At 35.0% G+C, this 22765-nt stretch overlaps 1 protein-coding gene, 1 long non-coding RNA gene and 1 other non-coding gene across 16 annotated transcripts; all 3 read left to right on the top strand.

Moving 5' to 3' along the window:
* The first annotated feature begins 2324 nt into the window (after window positions 1-2324).
* Window positions 2325-20932, top strand: LOC149553533 (uncharacterized). 14 transcript variants are annotated; one of them, XR_016353087.1, is made up of 10 exons: window positions 2335-2553; window positions 2666-2759; window positions 3129-3262; window positions 7381-7656; window positions 7796-7937; window positions 11299-11418; window positions 16034-16110; window positions 16987-17103; window positions 20338-20395; window positions 20524-20881. XR_016353087.1 is itself a non-coding variant. In XM_089788947.1 (9 exons), the coding sequence occupies exons 1-3, from the start codon at window positions 2502-2504 to the stop codon at window positions 7483-7485; spliced, it is 240 nt and encodes a 79-aa protein (XP_089645073.1). In that variant the 5' UTR covers window positions 2337-2501; the 3' UTR covers window positions 7486-7656; window positions 7796-7937; window positions 11299-11418; window positions 16034-16110; window positions 16987-17103; window positions 20338-20383; window positions 20524-20881. The 14 variants fall into 14 exon arrangements, 7 of the variants coding, with proteins under 7 accessions (XP_089645071.1, XP_089645076.1, XP_089645077.1 ...); XR_016353086.1 differs by having other exon boundaries at window positions 2335-2759; XR_016353085.1 differs by lacking the exon at window positions 3129-3262 and having other exon boundaries at window positions 2336-2553.
* Window positions 20933-21810: 878 nt separating this feature from the next.
* LOC149553531 (uncharacterized) lies at window positions 21811-22542 on the top strand. Its single transcript, XR_016353410.1, has 2 exons — window positions 21811-22298; window positions 22416-22542. It is a non-coding gene; the product is annotated as an uncharacterized LOC149553531 (long non-coding RNA).
* TRNAV-UAC (transfer RNA valine (anticodon UAC)) lies at window positions 22413-22484 on the top strand. The gene has a single exon. It is a non-coding gene; the product is annotated as a tRNA-Val (tRNA).
* Window positions 22543-22765: the final 223 nt, after the last annotated feature.

Below are 22765 nucleotides of genomic sequence, written 5' to 3'. Positions count from 1 at the left end.
GTGTTCAGTGATTTCACATATCATTATGGTCTGTGACTCATGTTCCATCTTGAGAGATCTTATCTCATTTGCTTGAATTTTATTTTTCTCCATCAGTTCTGCTATTGCTGCATCAAACTCTTTAGTATCTCCGTTGGAAAATATGTTGGTGGTATCAATCTCCTTGTAGTGTATATCATTTTCAGCTATGGCTAGATCCTTCCTTTTTTTTAATGAGTTTCTCAACTTGTTTCTAAATTCCTCCAAGCTATGTAGAGCAAGTTGCACATCTATCACCTGATTTTCAATGATCTTTCCAAGTTTGAAAGCTTCCATCTTTAGATCTTTTCCTCCAAGCTGTTAGGCTTTTCCTTGTGAGAACTTGGATTCGCTCTGATACCAATTGTTAGAATATTCAAATAATGGAAAAAGTACCTTGGGGGTGGGTGGGGGGGGGGGGTGTGAATTAGAAGTATCACACTTATATCCAATAAATTTTTTAACTGAAAGTAAATTGCATGCGTGCAAATACATCAAGTAAACATGAAACTAAGACATGCATCAACAACTCATAACACTGGAATTTGGTAACCCAGAAACCCTCCAGGAATAAGAAGGTAAAACTGGGGTGGGGATGATACCCACAAAAATTACTGTAGCAATATTTTTCAACCACTTCTGATGGTCTGCCCTGTTAAAAGCTCTACACTATATTAATAGTGACCTGGTTAGAGGATTTACAAACACTTACATGAAGTGTTACCCTATTAAAGGATTTAATCACCTAATTAAACGATCTACGAAGTAGCTGTTAAGCTAACCTATCACCATAGGATTTTCATTCTAATACAATTGCTAGAAAGTATTAGGTATAATGAACCTGATAGATTACAATCCTTGATTGCTGAATGCAGGCACCTTTTCCGCTTTCTCTGATCTTGATCCTTTGTGATCAGATAACCATCGCTTCTGAAAATAGATTTCCTTGTGCACCCTTGTATGTCCACTCTTGTTTTTACAATGAAATTTCGTCTTCCTTATAAAGACATTTGAGAATTTAGGGTTAGGTATGGATCTACAATCCATATTCAATCTTCATTTTCCGCTTATTATTTGCACTTCTTCAATTGGTTGCATGCCTTCATCATTTTTCTTATTGGCTGCATGTAGATTGCATAGGAAAAATAAAAGATTTGATCTCATCATTAAATCCTTCAAGATTTACCTTATGTCGGCTGTAAAAACGGTTTACATCATAATTTGTGCAAGTACAAACTCTTATGTTGATATTCTGAGTTACTTGGCTCCTGAAGTATTGCTGATACTCGGCACTTAGTGTTTCCTGAATAGCTTGGCACCTAAACAAAATTGTATCACTCGGCACCTTATGTTACTCGACACTTGTTAACACTCGGCACCTTATGTTGCTTGGCACTTGTTAACACTTCACTCGGTATCTGATCTTCACTCGGCATCTGAAAACTACTCGGCACATGAAGATCACTCGACACTTGAAGTCTTTCCTAACTCGGCATTTGTTGTGGCTCGGCATGCATGGTGTACTCGGCTCCAATATAGAAAGTAGGTAAGTGTATTGGCACTCAAGTGTCAAAAACCATTATGAGGTTAACACTTCGTAATTCCTCCTTCGTTTTCTTCAAATGTGAGCTTCTCTTCTGGTAGGGTTTCATGCTCGCCGGCTTCGTTACAGTCGAGTGAGGTGGAGACGGAGCATTTAAATCAGCTGACACAGTTAGAGAGCTGCCGTAAGCCTCATCAATATCCTTCCGTAGAGTCGCAGAGCATTGCGGCTCGTCACATGAGAAGTAAAATCTGGGAAAAGATTCGGTCTTTGGAGAAACTGATACCCCAAGGATTGAAGCTCGATACGGCCAGAATGTTGGACGAGGCTATTAAGTACCTTAAATTCTTGAAAGCGCAAGTTCAGGTTTTGGAAGATTACTCTGATTCGAAGCCAGGTCTCAAACCAAACCCTAACAGTGCAGACGATATTGCGAATATTTGCATGAATTTTAATAGCGAATATGCTTTGGCGATGCAGAGATTAGGTTCTGTTGCCGCTTCATCAAATATTACTGACCAGATGCTTCACACTCTACTGAGCTCCTCTAGAATTCAGAAATAGCTCTTCAGTGCGGGAAAAATCATGGTTACATCGCAGCAGAAGGAAAAGCTTGCATCTACACGGCCTGATCTATCCAGTCACTACTACACAATAGAGGGTCTAAAGACATTATTTTAATTTTGTCTTTAATACACGTTTTTATATAAATAACGTATTTTAATATATTTTAATTGAAAAAAACAAGACAACAAAAGGTAGTATTATTGGGCTACATAACTTTTACTTCATTTTCCTCATCTAATTACGGCATTGAACTAGTTATTATCTCTGATCTCATCGTCTGCTGCGCTGAAAAATGATAGAAATGCAGTGATTAGTGGCAGGAATGGGCCGTAACTACTGCAAAATCATGGAAATGCAGTGATCAACGGCAGAAATGGGCATTATGGCCATGGCGAGAAGTCATTCCATTAAATATTTTGATCGGGGTATATGTAGCATCATATTTTATATTTCAATGCCCGAGATGTCTTCCTTAACCTTTCTACACGCAAACTCTTCTTCTTCCAACCATGTATCAACGTATTGATCTGGTTTCAGCTCCCGTGTAGCGGCCTGTCTTTGGTCTCACACCCGTCGCGCTTCCTTTCGTCATTTCCACGCGACTTATGCCCTTCAACGGAGAACCCAAATGGTAGTCCCGACACCAAAATGTTCTTTCTTTTCACATTTTTAATACTTTACTTATTTATTTTCAGATATTGGGGTTTTTATTTTCCTACTTATATTTCAAATAGATTTAGCCAGATGATGGAGAATTGTTTCAGATCTAAGCACTTTATGCTAAAGATTATTAACTATTGCTGAGGGCCTTTGGGTTTGCAACATATTGTAGTATAAGAGGGTTTCAGCTGAAATTTTTTATTTTGATTTTTTCTTCCTAACTAGGGTTTTCTTCTTTATCAATGGCTACTGCCTGGCTGCAAAGGCCGTGTCATTTGTTTGAGAAGATAGATAGAATATTGGTCATTTAACCTAGGCTTTGTTCTTCCTATCTTGCAAGATGCATAACCTTTATCGAACATGTCACTAATGTAAATTCAAAGGCTTTATTCAATGCTCACTCTCCAATTTGGAAAAAGGGTTGTAATGAGTATAATAAGTGGAGAGCTGATTTGGTGATTTCTGTATCTCGCGGTGAGTTCTTTACCCTTGGCAACTTGTGTCAATTTTTGTATCAAATGTTTATGACTTGAAAGACCCCTGCACATGTATTATCTTTGTCATCGGAACAAGTTCTTTCCTAGAATGTCCCATCTTTCATTTTCTGTATGGTCCTTAATTGCTCTAATCCGTGCAAACATCACTATATTTATGTCCATTCTTGTAATTTTATATAACTATGGCCTTGCGGGACAATATTATATGAATGCTTCAAATATCCTCAACATATTGGCTTCTAGTTATCATCCAACCATTAGATATGAGCTTAATACCTTAAAAAACCATATTTCTGAATCTATTATTTTCAGAACCATATAAACATACAAACCATATACTGAAGCAAGCATCACCAATCTATAGCCTGAGGAAAAATTCTCCAATGGCATGATTATTGCCCTTCTACCTTCATAGATCTAGATCAAATCTGTAAAATACTGAGTTGAATCAGAGATTTGACAAAAGAAACAAAGCTTTTTTAGAGTTTTATCCTTAATAGACTTTTATGCTTAATAAGACCTTAGCGCTAATGGTATTTACAATCAGATCATTAATTTTGGTCCTGATATGTCTCGTCATTGTGGATATACTTCTAAAATATGGAGAATATGAGAGTAGAGAACTGAGCTCCCTGCGTAGCCATTCTATGTTTTTGAGAAGAAAGTGCAATAGCACAGTAAGAAAACAAAAATAGGTATTTTGTGATTACTATCTATGACTTTATGCTCATTATACAATAGCTCATGGGTATCCAAATGGTAACTGGTTTGCTACTCCAAGAGGTATTGCATTGATGGCTCTTCTAACCCATTGAACTGTGGATCATATGGGCGTGCATGTGGTTATGTCTTAACTTGCTATGGAGAAAAGTGATTTTTTTTCCATTGGTAATACTCACTGCGAAAGTTGCTTCAATATGTTCCATAACGAGAAATGCTCATTTGGTATCTATAAGGAGACTATGAATAAATATTAACAACAAAAAAGAAAAAAGAAAACCCTGATGTGTGAGCGATTGTATTCTCTGAATACCCTAGACGCACAACACACAAACCCTGTTGTCACAATGTGCCTAAAATTGGTGGCAAGGTATTGTTGAATACTTTTATTTCCAGTTCTCTTGTTATTAGGTAAACTACTTTACATTAAACCCTTTTTTATGATTTAATAACATTCCATAGAATGTTGTGTGTTTGATGGTCGGAGTTTATGAAGATTGATGCATGCACCAGTTACCAAGAATATTAACAACAACTTCACTCCACTATTTTTCCCTTAACTCCAACTCCACCATTCGTTTCAATCTACATATAGTTTTTTATTAGATTAATCATGCACCGCTCCTCCAAATGCATTATTAGTGATTGGTTAACCTAGGCATGCATAGTCTTTTTCTTGTAGTTTATTTTTGATGTCCACTGTAGTTTACGTATGTTTGCCTTAGATAAAATAGTTCATAAATCAGTCAAACTGCTACGACAAGTGGTGGAGTATAGTTTATTTTCCGTAATTTCTTCTTTCAACATAAGGTTTGTGGTGACATCTCAAATAAAGAGAGCAGTGATGTAATGAAAAGTTAAGAGTAATAAAAACTAAGTTTGTTGTTTTAAAACAGGGTATGCTCTATTCAAAATACAGAGCTCTCTTTTTTTTTTTTGATATATTGGTATTTGTTAATTATTCTTTTTGTTGTAGCTGTTGTTCTTTAGCTTGTACAGTTTAGATCCGTGTGTTTGATGGTTGGAGTTTAGATCCCTTCTTGAGGTGTTTGATAGAAACATTATAGCTGCATGTAAAAAATGTGAATATCTTTTATGTATTTTTTTTCTTGTGTGGCTGGTGAGGCTCTAGGTTCAAATGTCATCTTACATTGAAGGCCCAAATGTAAAGAAGCTGTACAAAAATAATTTGACTTTTTAGCAAGCAGGGAATAATAGTGCAAGCATGTATACATGATAAATGAAAATGTGCATTTGAATCTGAATCTAGGAACTGTGCATTCTACCAAATTTGAATAATATAGAATTCAAAATGAGTTTTCAGCATCTTTCTATATTAAGTTGGATAGTGTTTGAGTTTGGGGTGTCGCAATAAAATTTCATTTGCCTTTGCCTTATATTTAGCTATCTAGGTTCAGAAAATTTGTCCAATGCAAGAGTGGTAGAGAAACCCGCTCGATAAGAGAGCTGCCACTTTCCCAAATGATCTCGTGCATCTCCATGCACATTGCCAGCTTATGGAAAGTGCACAAAGTAGCACATGAAGAATTGTTGCTGGCCCACAAATAGTAAAAACTCAACAATATCTTGCTTTTGTTCCAAATGCAGAAGGAATCACAGTGCATTTATTAACCTTAAAAGGTCAAAATTCCCATTTCTGTTGAATGTTCAACATGATTGAGTGTTGACACATTTGCTAGGTTTCTATCATTGAGAATTTTGGACATTGAGTGCGTGTGTGTGTGTGTGTGTTTGCCAGCTAAATTTCCAATTACTATTGATATTCTATTCAATAAATATGTCCCCTGTTTACTGAGGTGGAAAATCTAGTTATTCTTATAGTTATTGCACTAGTAGAATCATTAAGTTGTGCTTATGGTAAAAGCATGCTTTCACTTTGTATACTCCAATATAGAGTTTGTTGTCTGAAGTCAGATGTCAATACTTTTTTGTTTAGGGCATTTGTATGTGATTGGTTTCTTTAGCCATGCAAACATAATGCAATTTGATCATATGTGGAGAAATGGCCGATATTGATATGCTGCATTTGGTAATTATAATTTCCAGCTCCTAAAGTGGACAGATGTGGAATAGTATGTATTACTTAAGTAAACTTCAAAAATAATGTCATATTTGTTGTTACATTGCATCAAATAATGTAATGATTTATCAACATTCAAATGCCTATTTTCAATTCAATCTTCTTTGATCATCTTTTGAGTTAAGAAAATTCATTTTTTTCCTTTCATAGACATCGTTTGGGCAGTGATATGATGACAATCTAACTTTGTTCTACAAACAATATTCTTGGTAATAGCTTAAAAATTAAAATCATGGTTGTTTTGCCTAGAAGTCCATCATTAGTACAAAGCCAAAGGTAGGTCCCTTTACAGTGATAGTTACCCTGTTAGGCTGCACAATTATAGCTTTCTCCTTCTTCAAGAGAACTAAATATCCAACTGAAAATAAGGAAAAGGAAACTAGTTACTACGACTGAGAGATAGATCCATTATCATCTTCCTACATTTCTTCGATCTCCAACAACTAGCATAGATATGATATTGTGTGGATGTTATATTTTAATTATTTTGTTGATGTTCACTATCTCCCATGTAAAAACTCTTCAATCCTTTAGATCCACGCTTCCATCCATAACTCTTTCCTATCCCTATGTGAAGGTACCATGTCTTCGTGTGGGTACATCTCCATCCATGCATTCTCTAGATAATGAATGTGAACTTCACTAATTGATGCCAGTATAAGGTTCTTTTTCCTTCTCTAGCTGTGGTTAAATAATGGCTATTTATGCAACGAGATCATATTAATCTAGAGATTGTATTCTCTGTAATAACCCTAGTACATTACTTCTTCTTCTGCCCTTCGTACTATTTGTGTGTGCCCCAATTTATGCTCCACATTACTGAGGATGTAAGAAAATTCTCTTCAATATGATGGGCTAGAATTTAGTGTTGGATGTGATAGAGATGGGCATCCTGATTTGTGTATACAATTGAATGGTGAGCCACATGGACAAAGCCATAGATGAAAGTTATCATGAAACCGTAGTGTGCAAAGGAGAAATGGTTTAAATATTTATCTTGGCATAATCATGCAACAAGATCATTTTTTCAAAAAAAAAATTTGTTTTATTTTTCTTGATTTTAAAATTATTTCGGTGTTACCTGTTTATGCTCAAAGAAACAATAGGTAGTTAAGGCATTCCTTACCCCATTCCCATTTAGAATTGTGGATTTCTTAAAAAATTAGGGTACACAATGATTTCGAATGATTGTTTTATCAAATATCTTTCCTATATTACTAAATAACATTAAGGTGTCAAAGCTGAGCAGATCTTATTTTCTGGTGTAATTACAGGTTATATGTTGCATAGAAAGCCGTGCCATCTGGCTATTGCCTAGTAGGATGAGATTTGGAATGTACAAATGCAAGCTAAATGGAAAGGTTGCATTACCCAGCTAATATCTGGCCACAGAAGGAGTTGATGTCCCTCCTCAGTATGTGATTGTGTACTACGCTCCTCCAATAGTTGCTTCATAATTCCCCAAACATCAAGACATCACGCATCCACCTATGGCAGTATGAGAAGAATGGATGCCAAGGCTTGGATTTCCACCCATGAAGATTATTATGGTAATTATTTATTTTAGAATGAATAGTTTGACATTTTTTTTGGACATTCTTGTGATTTGATTGGCTTTTACCAGTAGCAATTTTTTTAGTATTGATCATGTTCTATTTTATTTTCTTATCTTTTTTTTTTCTTCTTCAGATTAATTCCTAGGTAGTAGAGGGCAAGGGAACACATCAATGGTCTTGGGCTTCCTTAGCCAGGCCAACTGATGACCTACATTACTCCTTTGTAATAAAAGGCTCTGCCCTAGTTTCATACAAAGATGCAACCAGAAGTTGAGGTACTTCAAAATGATTCTTCAATCAACTTTTTTGTGTTACCCTTTTTGGTGCATCGAATTCAATTTTTAATTATATGATGTATTATTTATTACATTTTATGCTATAGAGCTGTATATTGGAAGTAATAGCAATTATTCCATTTAAAAATTGCCTTTTGAGCTTATCCCTTGTGCACTACCCTTAAAGGTTGCATGACATAGTTCCACGAGGTTTAAGACCTAGGCTGTGCCTTTATACTTTTACTGAAATAGCTGACATTTTAGACTGTATAATTTGTTCATCTGTTAAGGAATGGCTCATCTATCTATGCTACCTGTCATATGATAAGTAACCTGAAACTCAATTCCTACATTATTGAAAACTTATCTCTAGAATTCAACCTACTCAGGAGATGTTAGCTGAATAGCTCTAATTTTACAATTTTAAATAAATCAGCCAACAAAGCAAAGAGAATGAATTTCACAATCAATTTCACAAGTTGACTGGTAGTTTTGGGATGATTCTATTTTTTTAAAAACTGTTTTTATATAATACTTAAACTATTTTAGATGTGTATATTTATATCTCTATCTATGTTTGTATTACAAATGGGTAAGTTTTTGGCAATTTGGAAATAGTTTATAGTTTTGGTGCTCTTGTGTGTAGGAAGTGATTTTACTTGACATAGATGAACTCCGTTACGAACACAACATTAGCAGTAAAGTTTAATGCTAGGCTTAATGTGTATTTTGCAAAAGAGAATCCTTACATACGTTAGACCAGAGCATTTATGTACAGATTAGGTCTGATTGTAGAAACATTTAAAAGTTCATTTTCCTATTCCTGTAATTTGATGTGCAGGATTCTATGGTTTAACAATTAGACTACAATTATGTCATGGTTTATAGGCAAGATTAGAGTACACTACTTACATTTAGAAGATTCGTGGTATTCTACTTACTAGCCTTTTTGACCTCATTGCCAAGTTTGCACGCTCCTGTATGCATAGATGATGACCAGTTTTATGTTTGAGTGAGTGGGAAATTGATGACCTTTGTCTATGCCTCTCTTTATAACATTGTCGTCTGACAATGATGATCCAAAGGAGCAGAGAAAAATGAGCTATTTCTTTAGCTGATTGTATTTCTGCATCTGCATTGGCTCTATGTTTGCAGTCACAGTGTTAGCATTCATACAAGACAATATAGGAAGAGGATGGGGATATGGAATCCCATCAAGGAACATGATTTTGGCAATAACACTATTTCTTAGGGACTCATACATATGTAGAATTCATTATTGTCCCATCTCTACACTATAAAGATTAATGGAATGTATGGCATAGACTCAGAAGTTTTTCTGAATAGCTCTTATGTAGAACCTTTATTTATGTTCGAATTTGTCCAGATCTTCTACATGGACTTTGACAACACCTATGTTGTTCAAATCACTTTATGTCGAGCTGTGCCATTATGTAAATGTTGTTAAATAGTATCATTAGAATACATTAAAATCAATGTCACTCTTTGCGAAAATGTTTACCCTGCTGTACAAAACACAAAAAATGCTGATGTATACTAATAGTCTTAATACATCAAAATCAATACTACCTACACCAAAATCATGGTGTTGAAAGAAGTGGAATTCAACGGTTTTTTAAAACCTTACCTATCCAGTAACCATCATCAGCTTATGATAACACAAAAATATTGAATATTTTGTTTTGTAGCTTTGTTCCAGAGTTAAAATTGTGGCTTCTGTTGGAATGTTAGTATTTTCCCAAATTTTTATATCAAATCAATATTTTTTTTCAAGTTTGCTTTGATAACTACAATACAAATTCAAATGTTCCAACTTCCCTTTCCAATTGTGTTGTAGGAGAGGTCCACGGCCATGGCATGTACCCATAGTAGGTGGAGTTGCAATAGCTATGTCTGAGGAAAATTTTAAGAGGTTACTAGGCTATATTTCTGAATTTCTTCCTTATGTAAGAGCAACTTTAGCAAGTGTCGGGATATTATCTATTGTTATACTCTTTGATGAATTTTTCACTCTGCTATACTTGAAACAAAGAACATATGTACCGACCTGTAGATACAGCTCTCTCTCTACTAGGGATCAACTAAATGTATATGTATGCTGAAATGAGTATAGATCATTTGCAATTTCCCTTGAGTTTCAAATTCTTCAGATGAGCTATCTGAAATATGCAGACTCCTTGATTATTTAATTACTGAATCTATCTATTTATACAGTTTTTTCTCTATATGGGATCAGCTCAATGTATATGTATGCTGAAATGGGCATATATGCTATGCATTATACCTTTCTCCACATCTCTTTTAATATCTCGTTGTTTATGGTGTATGCATACAATTTTAATCATAATTTGTATTCATTGATTCTATCTTTTGATCCTGTGTTCACTCATACCCTGTTTTAGAGACTTTCATAATTTACATATAATAGTCAAATAATTCTCAAGCTAAATTAAAGAGCCCTATTAACCTTCCTCATGCCTGATGTCATTTCTTTGGCAGAACTGCAAAACCATCTACTCTCAACCCTCAATGATATTAGTATGTGTAGTCTAAGTAATGTGAATTTGATGAGGATATACAGTATTTGGTCTTTGTTACCTCACACTTTCTTTAAATTTTGGGCGTGCAATACACAAAAGAATTTTCCATACAAATTATGACTTTTTAATTCATATTAGTGTTGTCAAAATGTACAAATACTGTACATGTCAGGCAATCAATGCCATGTGTGCAGCAATAACATATTGTTGTCAAGGTTATGTATCCTACTGCAGGGGAGCTACTTAACATTCACATGCCTGCCATGAGAACTGCTCTGAGACTCTTGACCTTGCAAGTGAGACTCTTTCATCCCATTTTTCATTGGTTAAGTTTTTTTATTGCATTTTTCTATCTCTATTTCTTAAGTTTTGAAAGTGGGCAATTTGCAGGGCTTAATGATGTTTTAATCTTTTCAGAGTGGGTTTCCAGCATAATAAAGGTTATCAGATAGTTACATTCCAAACAAAAATTATTCATCATCATCTTGTATTAGTACAAAAAATTCTGCAACCTATAATTAGAGAGGTTTTGAACTCCTACAAAATGCATGACTTGCTAACAGTTAGTTTCTCTATAATACGTCTATGGGTTATCCATTTGATTTATGATGTGCTATTGTCATGTTTCATAATTTTGACCAAGAAAATATGAATCTTCTTATTATGTAGCAATATTGTTCACATGAGTTTTCAAGGCACTTCTCATCTAATATGGATGATGATTTAGTCTTCTATTGATTTTGTTATCTATTTTTCTCATGAAACTCCTATCTCATCTCAAATTTTCTATCAATGTCCAGACATGGGATTTCTAGTCACACTTTCCTCTAATTAATTTTCCAAGCTAGAGCAGAAAACTTTCTACAAGTCAACAATCTAAGGATGAGCTGGAAAATAATTGACAACATGTTGTTCACAAGGTACATTCATTTAATAAACCGGCTTTAGAATATTTCTTAACATGTATCATTTTATCCATGGTTCTTAACATTGAAATTTATGCTTTCACTTTCTGAAATTTTTTTTTTCAAATTTAAATATTTTCTATAGTTATTTTTTTGTGTGCTTTGGAGTTTTATCATGATTTTTACAAGTGTTTGAAAATATCTTTCACAATTACTTAGATTTATAGAAAGCAAACTACAAAACTAATATTTTTGTAGTTTTATCATGATTTTTGCACGTGTTTTACAGTATCTCTTGTGTATCGTGAGGGTAACTATGTGGTGAACAAACTAGTGAACCTAGGAATTAATTTTCAGCTAAAAATTGAATGGGATATTAATGATAAGATCCCAATGGATCTCCAAAGCTTTCTTTGTAATGATAATAGTGGCTGATAAATTTATTGTCTTTAGAAATGGAGAAAAACTGTGGATTGCAACTTTTCGGTAGTGGAATGCAGATGTATTGGCTGGTCCTCCCTTGAGAAGTCACTAACCATGTTTGTTGGTACGTGATCAACACCACCCTGCTCATTCAGGAGATTGTCATTTCCCTTTAGGTTCTTAGGAAAATTTAAATGTGCATCTATGATAAACTCATGAGGGAAAAGATTAACTGAAGTTTCAGAAACATAAGGCGGTTGATTCTTAAAATTTACTTCACAAAGGTCCTAATCTGAAATGATCTGGGCAATGGGGTCCATGTTCAGGATCGGCGCCACCTCCTCTTAACATTTTGCTTTCGGCAACCTATTCCTTTGCAGGGGAATCTAATTCGTCCTAACTACCACTCAAAAGGGGAAGAAGTTCGTGTCCTTTATTACCCATCTTTGATTCCGCAAGCAAATCAGCATTTTCAATCCTTTCTATCAGCAGGGAATCTACCACTTGGGCCTTATATGCCAAGAAATGGGGAGCTGTCTCTATTGATAGTTCTTCCTTTTGCATAAGCAAAACCTCTTCATTATTTTGGCATGCCTCTGGTGGATAAAGGCCCTTGTGGATTTCCCCTTCCTCAAACTCGGTTTTGTGGTCATGAGGCAGGGATGTACATGGGCTATAGATAGTTGTTGTTGTCCCCTCCGCCCTCATGATGCCCCACGTGAACATTTACAAGTCTGGTATGGATTCAGATCAGGTGATCGGTATTCCTGTGTGGTCCACAAGTGGGCCATTTCTAATTTGTGTATTGAGCAGACCCTCCAACATCCCCTGATTCAATATATTCTGATCTTTCACAGATATGGAGCACAATGCAACTAGTGAGGCATGATCTAAACAAACTCTTTAACTCTCCTTTTGCCTTTTTAGCGTTTTTTAAATTTTTCAAATAAAATATTTACTTTGTCGATATACGACAAAACGCAAAAGTCATAAAATAATTAAGCGGGAAACGAAATTTGTTTGTTTAAAAATAAATTAAAAAATGAAAGATATTTTGGAAAACAGCCGCTAGAGTTATAGCCAATGGAAGAGCCTGGAAATGGTAGAGTGCGCTTAGGAGAACTAGGGAGGGAGGATACAGTTAGTATCTCCTCACATATTCTACGAATACAACCAGGGTGGTCATGGCAGGGGAATTGATGCCAATAAGAAGCAGCATCAGAGGATGCTTCCACTTGACGGGACAAAAACTAAAAATTTGCACAGAGGATGGGGATTATGTATGATGAATAGAAAGAGATATGGAGGCAACTCCGACAAGAGGTGACAGGAGAGGCAGAGGTAGAGCCCATCCTTGTAAAGTACCTCAGCTCCACCATTCTCATCCACAAGTACACATTTGAGAGCATGCTAGCATTTCATTTGGTGAACAAGTTTTCAATCACCTCTTTGCTCCTATCATGGAGCTCTGCAAGCTATTTCTTGACGTCTTTACATAAAACCCTCAAATACGCCATGCTCACCTTCAAGGGTTTCCTCACCTGCCAAGCACACCTATGTGGAGCATTCCTTGTGGGCTCAGGATCGATTCTCGGTCGCTCTGGTTATCCAGTGTAGGTTTTTGAAATGTTCACTGTGGACATCCACCTTGTTGCTTGCATTGGGGAGGGTGTGTTTTTTTATCATGGACAGGAATTGTCATCAGAGAGAACGTAGTTATTGGCAACAATGTCACTATTTTGATTAATGTTACACTCCATGTTGGCTGCAACACTTAATGGAGCCACTGCCACATTAATCGACAGGGTAATGCTAATCTTTTCTTTCCTAACATTCAAACTCAACATGAGTGCTTTTTTACCATTTTTTTTCATTATTTTCGCTTTCACCCCATTTGTATAGTTTAGTTTAATTATACAACAAATATCTGAGCCTTTTCCCTGTATCTCTGGATGTGCCCTTCCCTACTCCTTCCCATCCATCAATCAATGTGAGCGTAGATCTCGTTAGAAGAGGGGAGTTGTTGAGCAATCCCTTTTCCTACTGCACTGTGGCTGGCTCCTAAACAAGGGGAAATGCCTTATATTGATATACTTTCTCTATCATTTGATCCAATAAAGAAGACCTGACTGAACTGGCCTACCCTAGCGCAGGGAGATGGATAAGATGAGAATATCTCTTGCTTGTACTTCACCCAAGCATCCCTTTTCACAACCTGAGCTGGACCACCCTCACCCAAGATGGTCAAAGCACTCTCTATGGATGACTTCCCATAATAGTGTGTTGAAGAACCTGATAGGTACCTTTGCCTCTTGCTTGTATTTTCCACCAGGAAAAAGCTAGTAATGGATGGTCGAAAGTTAAAAAAAAGAAGCACTGATACCTATACTGGTGGGGCATCAATGGTAACTTGAACTGATTATGAAATATGTGTGCCATTGGGTAGATTCACCAAAACTGCCTGTGCTATTGCCTCTACCTATGGTAGATACTGCATGCCGCTAGTGCTTTCTCCTCCGTTTATGGTTCTGATATAAGAGATGTTGCTTAAGCTGCGTATGTTGCCACCTTGTTTTGCTCCCACCTTAGCTTCTCTCGCGTCTGATACTATGGGGTCCACTATTAGATATGGAACCTGGAAAGGGGAATCTAGAACCGGATCTACTGCATTTTCATCTGGATATGTAGAATATGCTGCTGGTGAAACTGCTCTGGAGGATCGAGTGTGAGGTCAGCTGCTGATTCAATTAGGGAAACTGCCTTTGTTTCTTATGGTGGTACCTTTGCTCGGTCCATTCCTAGGTGTGTATACATAACTTGCGATGTTCCTATTATATATGCATCAAAGGGTGCTTTTTACCAAAAAAAATGGTATGAGGCCAGCTATTAAAACAATTGTAGGAAGCAGAATAAACCCCTGTTGCATCAGGCTGTGAACAAAAAGCAATGGCAAAAATGTAAAAAGAAAACCCTGATTAGGCTGCATTCTCTAAATGCCCTAGATACACTCAGCACAAACCTTGCCACTACAATGCACCTAAATTTGGTGGCTAAGTAGGATTAGGATCCTTTAAGAGGAGAGCTAGAGGGATTCACTATTTCTAGGCTTTTCAATTGTAATCCACACATGGAAATTTCAGACACATTTTAGTCCATGAAGCTATTCTATTTATGGGCTTTTTTAATATTAGATTTCAATCCTTATTGAGATTCAATGCAATGGATATGCTGGAGAGAGCCTACAAGGTAAAAGGCTATTATTCATTTGGATTCATTAAATAGGAGCATGTGGGAATCCATAGTTTGTAGCCCGCAACATGCTGTGGAAAAAAGATGCAAGTTTATGCTATTATTTGTGTGTATATATTTTTACATGAACTGATTTTCAGCTTGGCCATTATGGAACAAGGAGCACTCCCTGTGACGACTAAGGGATGTCTAGGTATTCTTTCCATGTAGGGTTGTCACACTGATCATCGTCAAAGATATCAAATTGCCTGCTGCAAAATTTACATTGGAATAGCAATTTCAATTGTATTTTGTAAACTAGTCATTACTATATTTGAGCTCAGAAACGTTATAATTTCTAATTTTGAATCCAATTTCACTTATAACCTCTGATCCAAACTGTAGCTTTTAAATAATAACTGATTTGAAATTAATATTTTAAACATTATATAATATTAACAACATCAACTATGAAACTTTATATTCATATTATTTCCCAAAAGAAACTAAAATTCCCACTGTTAGTACAGATTACTACCTTATTATCCTTACACAAAGCTTAGTAAAAAAAAAGAGTCATTGTGTTTGTATTATCCTATATATCAAAATAAAAAGACAAATCTTGAACCAAAAATAATTCATTCTTGAGATCATTTTTCTTTTTGATGATGTTGTGATTAGAAATTTGTGTCTGTATGGAGATCTATGAGAATTGTTTTCTACAATGTTGGAGCTGGGTCATTAATCTTACATCTCAATTCCACTGAAAAAAAACATGCCATTGAGTTAGAAGCTAGTTTCTAAGGAGATACAACAAATGCATTAGTTTTTGCTGATCAGTTACAAAGAGACTTTGTGCTGTGTAGTGATTAAGGAGTTGCAGGTGTTTACTAATCATGGTAGAGTGTATGCAATTGTTTTTCATGTTCTGATCACGAAGTCATGTGGATTTTCTTTTTATTGCTTCATTTATTTGCAGGAGCACATGAGGAAGAGGAAGATTTATCTTGAAGAATTTTATTGTAAAGACATGCAAGAATTTCAGTCCCGTTATATGTAATTTTCTCCTCTAAAATTTAATAGATGCAGTCACTTTACAGTCAAACTTCAAAAGTTTAGAGTTTTAGATATTATTCTCTTACCTCTCATCAATTTGGAAATTTAATTTCTTGCATATGAAGGTTGTGGTCTTAGAGTGTAATTCTTTTTTGGCAATTGATCATCCTATCCATAGCTAATTTGGAATATTAACCTGTATATCGAATTTTATAGTTATTACCATTCTAAATGGAACATTTTATTTTGTTGGATAGAAGTACTTATGGATTGGGTGTAACTATTTAAACATTTTTTGCATCCAGAAGATCACATCTAATAAAATCAAAATTTTCCCTATACTTCAATGATGCTTCTTTTGTTCTTATTTTTCTCAGCAATCCCTAAAAAGGATGGAGTCTTTTGTTCCAATTATCCAGGGATAAAGAAAATATCTGAAATAGAAAGTAATATTTGAGATTTGAACTTTTTAAATCAATTAACAAAAATAATATTTCTTGCAATTGGAGAGCAGAAATAAGCAGATGATTTGTTGCTTCCTTTTTCACAAAAAATATTGACGGGTTTTCTGTTTTTGCCAACAGTAGTTCCAAGGACATCCTAATGAACTCTTATTTGTAGTATTCCTTTCTAATACATTCCTAGGAAGTTTCCAAAGATGCACTTATTCTGATATCTGGGAATGGTTTCAATGATTTTAAGTGCAAAAACTCAGATGCTAGAAACCATTCGAGTATAGTGAAGGTGATGATAAATTATAAAAAACATCAGTGCTATGAAAGAATCTTTTGTAATACTATTATTCTTTTTCAAAATTTCTTCGACCTGTGGCTATATTGAATTCTAACAACAGACATTTCTTACTTGTACGTACAGGTCTTCATGAAAAACAAAGAAGGCCAAGAATTTGTTCTCCCACTCTTAATATAAGTTGCCAGAGGAAAAAGACCATTGTTCAATCGTTATTACAAAGCTGGAGCTGTGATTGTTACGGTACTAATTCTACCTTGCTTATATCTTATTTTCCAGTAGGATTTCTTTTTAGACTTTTGAAGTATTTCATTCTATAAATAAAGTAGAGAAGAAAGGTCTTTCTAAATTATGGTTTTCAGGCTCATGTCTAGGTTAAGGGTTTATGATAAATTATTGTCAAAAAATTGTTAAATCTGGACACAACATTGCTTAATTCTTTTTTATTTATTTTTTTGTCACTATTATCCATCTTGATTCATAAATACTTTTCTTCTCACTCATATTTTATAAGGGGATATGCGATATTTTCAAAAGTCCTTTGTACCTAATAATCATTATATTTTTAACATAAAAATATTGACTGAAGAGTCTGTTTGATATGGAGTTTTTCTTAGCATCATTTGTATTTGATGAATCTAAAACAAGTTAAACCATTGTTTATGCATTCAAGATGTAATGAATACGATATGAGGAGATTGTACGCGTGCATGAGTTTGGACACACGAATGACTTCCGTTTCTTCATTCTGATGATTAGAATGATCACAAGCTGTATCCAATTTTTTATTTTGCCCATTGAGTGTCATTCTTCATAATCCAAATTTGTGTAGGCTTTTCGTCCAACAAGCACATCCATTAAACCTGCAAAACATTAAGGAAGTATTAGATATGAATTACTAAAGAATGAAAACGATGCAAACTCCAAGACAAGCGGCTATGGAAGCTGAAAAGATTTCCATCAGGCATGACAATAGAATTCCTTAAAACCATCCAATAGGTTGCCATTTTCAAGGTGTCTCATTTACATGAATCTCTCCTGAGTGCGAATCATGCTAATGCCAATAGCTCCATTATTTGATAGACATTCCACAAACGTGCAGGAGTGCTGGTTCTAAACTTATAGATTGAAGATCATAGAAAAATAGCTTTGCCCAATCAAAATATAATCAACATCTCTGTGGTGGATTAGCATTACTTCCAGAGTAAGATCAAATGCATTGCAAGGCTGTTCCTGAGGCTGGGCAAGATTGTTGAGTATATCATTGGATGTACAAAAAATTTGAATGAGACTGAGGAGGCTTGTCATCCATTATAGTGTTGCTACTGCTTGGAGTTTTCAATCTTTCTATGCCATTCTGTCTTCCATGAGTATTGAACAGAGAATCTGTGGAAGATGTATAGATATTCTCTTACTTCAATGATCAAATGACCCGGTTCAGATTATAGTGAATAAAATTCCTTTCTACTCACACTCCTATTACCCTTGCTCACAAGGAAACATCTAAAAAATGGTAATAGAATGTAGGAAGGGGAAATATCTGTTAATGAAAATAATTCCTATTGTAAGAATATAAGTTATAATTTCTATATCCGCAATAGTATCATGAACAAATTGTAAGCTACTTATGACCATCATGCCATATCTGTCCATGTTATAAATCTATACAGAGTACAGCAGAGTAAGCCATCTGCACAAACAACCATGCCTTCAATAGGATCAAGATGGGAGTTGAAAATACTTCATAGATTCTGTGCCTGATGGCATTCTCTCCAAAATTTAATGTGACCCTTTTTGAATTTGTTCATTTTCACTGAATTATATTTTTCTGCAACCACTATTGAGCATGTTAAATAGAATGGGATTTAGAGACCATTATACATGGGTATAGGATGTATATCTAATAGAATAACACCATATGACTTTGAACCACCTCTCGAGAAACTCTCGAAGGCTTCAACATGTCATTCATCATGTTATGGGGAAAGTAGAAAGTACAAGGGAATAAAAAGCATGCAAATATAAAAAAAAACATTTAAGAAAATTGACTCCATTATTCCAATATGTGATCTTAAAGATATAGAAGAGGGTGTTGAAGGTGTTGGATTTGACGATGAGAAATCACATCTTATGTCTCAGAAGAGCTTAGAGAAAAGGCTTGGCCAATCAGCAGTATTTGTTGCATCTACCTTGATGGGCCATGGTGATGTTCCTTAGTCAGCTGCTCTTGTTGATCTATTAAAAGAAGCTATCCAGGTTATTAGCTATGGTTATGAAGACAAGACATAAAGGAGAAGTGAGATTGTTTGGATTTATGGTTAAGTCACAAAAGATATTTTGACTAGTTTCAAGGTGCATGCATGTGGTTGGAAATCCATTTACTGCATGCATGTGCACCTTGCATTCAGAGGCTCAGGTCTAATAAATCTCATTGACTATTTGAACCAAGTGCTTAGGTGGGCATTGGGTTCTGTTGAAATTCTGTCATCTATCATTGACCAATTTGGCATAGTTACAGTGGAAGGCTAAAATGGTTACAATGGAAGGCTAAAATGGTTAGAGGCAATTATATAGATCAACATGATAATTTATCTAGTGGCATCTATTCCATTGATTTTGTATTGTATACTACCAGTTGTGTATCTTCTTATTGGAAAGTTTATCATCCCATAGATTAGTATGTTTGTGAGCATCTTTTTCATTTTACTCTCTGTCTATTTTTGCAAGTGTTATTTTGGAAATGAGATGGAGTGGAGTTGGTATAGGTGAATGGTGGAGGAATGAACAATTCTAGATTATTGGATGTGTGTCATCTCATGTATTTGCAGTTGTCCAAGGGTTGTTTAAGGTCCTTACTGGTATTGACACAAAACTTCACTATCACATCAAAGGCTTAAAATGAAGATGGTGATTTCATAGAGTTGTATATGTTCAAGTAAAAATACCCTGTTGATTCCACCTAAAACTTTGCTTATTATAAACCTTGTAGGAGTAGTTTTAGGTATCTTGTATTCTATCAATAGTGGTTATCCATCATGGGGGCCACTATTTGGAAAACTATATTTTACTTTTTGGGTAATTGCCCATCTTTATCCTTTCTTCAAAGCTCTGATAGGAAGGAAGAATCGGACACCCACATTTTTTTTTTGTATGGTCCATTCTTCTTGCATATATCTTCTCATTGCTATGGGTGTGGATAGATCCCTTCACTACTAGAGTGACAGGACTAAATCCAATGCAATACGGCATTAATTGCTAAGTATTTTTACTATATATATTCTTGTTGCATAGAGATTTCTTGATCATGCATTTTTCCTCATTCAACATTTTAAATTATTTACTGGGAGATCTATTTGGACATCGTTTGGGAATAAATAGTAAAGAGTGATGTGGATTTGGCATGATTTTTGAGAGTTGAACTGCCTTTACATTGTTGTTTCTGGCATTGCCTCTTACTGTGCAAGTTTTTGGATGCAGTTATATTACCTGTTGAGAATAACATTCCTATCAACCTATCGTAGTGGTGAGATGCCTTGTAAGCACTATTAAACTAAGGGACTCTATTAATGGCTAGTGCTTGGCTGCAAAGGTTGTGTCATTTATTTGAGAAGATAGATAGAATATCGGTCATTTAACCCAGTCCTTGTTCTTCCTGTCTTGCAGGATGCATAACCCTTTATCCAACATGTTACAAATGGCAATTTGAAGGCTTTGTTCAAAATTCACTGTCCAATTCACAAAAGGGTTGTAAGGAGTACAATCAGTGAAGAGCTGATTTGGTGATTTCTTTATCTCACGTTGGGTTCTTTAACCTCGGCAACTTGTGTTAATTTTTGCATTAAATGTTTATGATTTAACAAACCCCTGCACATGTATTATCTTTTTTCATTAGACCAAGTTCTTTCCTATTATGTCCCATCCATATCTCCTTTTATTTATGTATGGCTCTTAACTCCTCTAATCCATGAATGCTTCAACAAATATCCTTTTATTTAAAAAAAAATTCTGGGTCATGTTTAAACATCGCATTTTAATGTTTGATTTTTTAATATAGTTTTCTATTTTGATCTAATATTGTACAAACTTTTCTAATATATTCTACCTATTAGTATCATTCAATTGAACAACCTAAACAAATACAAACTTATAATGTATTGTTTAAACAAATCTAAATTTTATGAAGATAATATTATTATTCAAATGCTGATTAATTCACCTGTGATATTGGTTATAAATTGTTGGCTGTTTGATTTTGTTTGAAGTATCAACACAGAGAAATAGGAGTATTGACATCATCCTCACTTGTCTCATACTTTGACCATATAAAATCTCTAGACATCTATGCAGAGATTGTTCGTAGTCTTTGAAGTAAGTCTTCCAACATTTCTTTCAGCAAAGTCTATTATTTTGTCATATATTTCTATTAAGATAGAATACTTAAATTTTGACCAAGGAGTTTCTCATAGCATGGGAGACATTCATTTCTAAAGGAGATACATGATAAATATTCCTCATGCCATTCCCAATCAAAGAGAAAAAGCACTGACCCAAGCTTGTTATGATGTATCTAGGAAAAATATAGTGTCAAGTCTCACAATTCTTCCATCACACCCCATTAACCCAATCAACTAACTTTCAAGGTTATTGCAAGCCATATTGGCTAGGAATGTCTTCTCTTTGAGCTCAATAAACTGCCTGCCCAACAATAACTTAAATAACTAAATGCTCTCTTGGGGTTGTTTGCAGTTTGGTAGATTCATGGGAGGTGAGCTCTGCAACACAAAGACTTCCATACATTGGGCCACATAATATCTTCTCAAGACTATTGCTCACCCAGGCACCATATTTGTTGAGGCATAAACTATGTTAATGCTTTCACTCATGAATTACTATTTTTGTGTCAAGTGGGTTTATACATTATTGAGATTTGTATGAAACTTCTGCAGGTCAGAGATCCTTACAATGACCACAAATGCTGGTAGAGGCTAGAGGATATGGACATTGTCAGATCTTATAAAATTGATGGCTAGAATCCTGGCTTAGATGTTGCTGTTGAAACAATTGCAACTACATCCCTAGTGTTCTATAGAACACACCCTTCCTTTTCCAGGAGGCTCAATCATGCTTCCATCATGGTAAGTTTTAGCAGCTTTACGACTTCAATCTTACTAAATTCTATGTTTTGCTGAGTACCTCATCAACCTCCTTATTCTACATTTTTGATTTTGCTGATAAACTTAGAGGATCTTATAGTAACTTGCTTAAGTCTGCAGTCTATCCATTCTATTGCTCTTCTTCTGGGTCAGAAGTAAACGTAAATAAATGTGGTATGCTTTCAGATTATATTGTAGCAAAAAATCAGTTGAATTAATTTTCTTGGGTGTTCTCTTAGGATGAACTGTTGTGGGGAGCTAAGGGGATATATAAAGCAATAAAAGGTGCCAAATATTTGATATACATATGACTAGAGTTTCAGAGCTCATTACTTTGTTTTGCTCCTTTCTTGTAGCTCTTATTTGCAAAAGCTTAAACTTCTAATTTTTCTTTTTAAAAAGGTGCTAGCTCAATGGACGAGCACCTGCCTTACAAGCAGGGGGATGATGGTTCAATTCCATCGTACCTTAACATGAATTAATTAATTATATTGTAGTTTATAATAAATAATATGATTTTTTTAATTTATTAATTTGTACTATCTTCTATCTAATCATCTTAAGAAAGGCAATAAGTGAAATTAAAGACAAATGTATTTATAAAGACAAATTAAAATTGTCTCTAAGAGACAATAATAGTATTGTTCCTTATTGTCTTTATAAGACAATAATTTACGACAATAGTTTAAGACACTCGCTTAAAGACAATATGTAAGACGATACCCAACTTTTCTTTTGGCTCGAATTATGAC

The sequence above is a fragment of the Cupressus sempervirens genome, chromosome 6 (assembly GCF_028749045.1).
Source record: "Cupressus sempervirens isolate cs-2001-9-10 chromosome 6, ASM2874904v1, whole genome shotgun sequence".
In the NCBI taxonomy this organism is placed as follows: domain Eukaryota; kingdom Viridiplantae; phylum Streptophyta; class Pinopsida; order Cupressales; family Cupressaceae; genus Cupressus; species Cupressus sempervirens.
The sequence above is the reverse complement of the archived record's forward strand: the minus strand, read 5'-3'. Positions and strand labels throughout refer to the sequence as shown.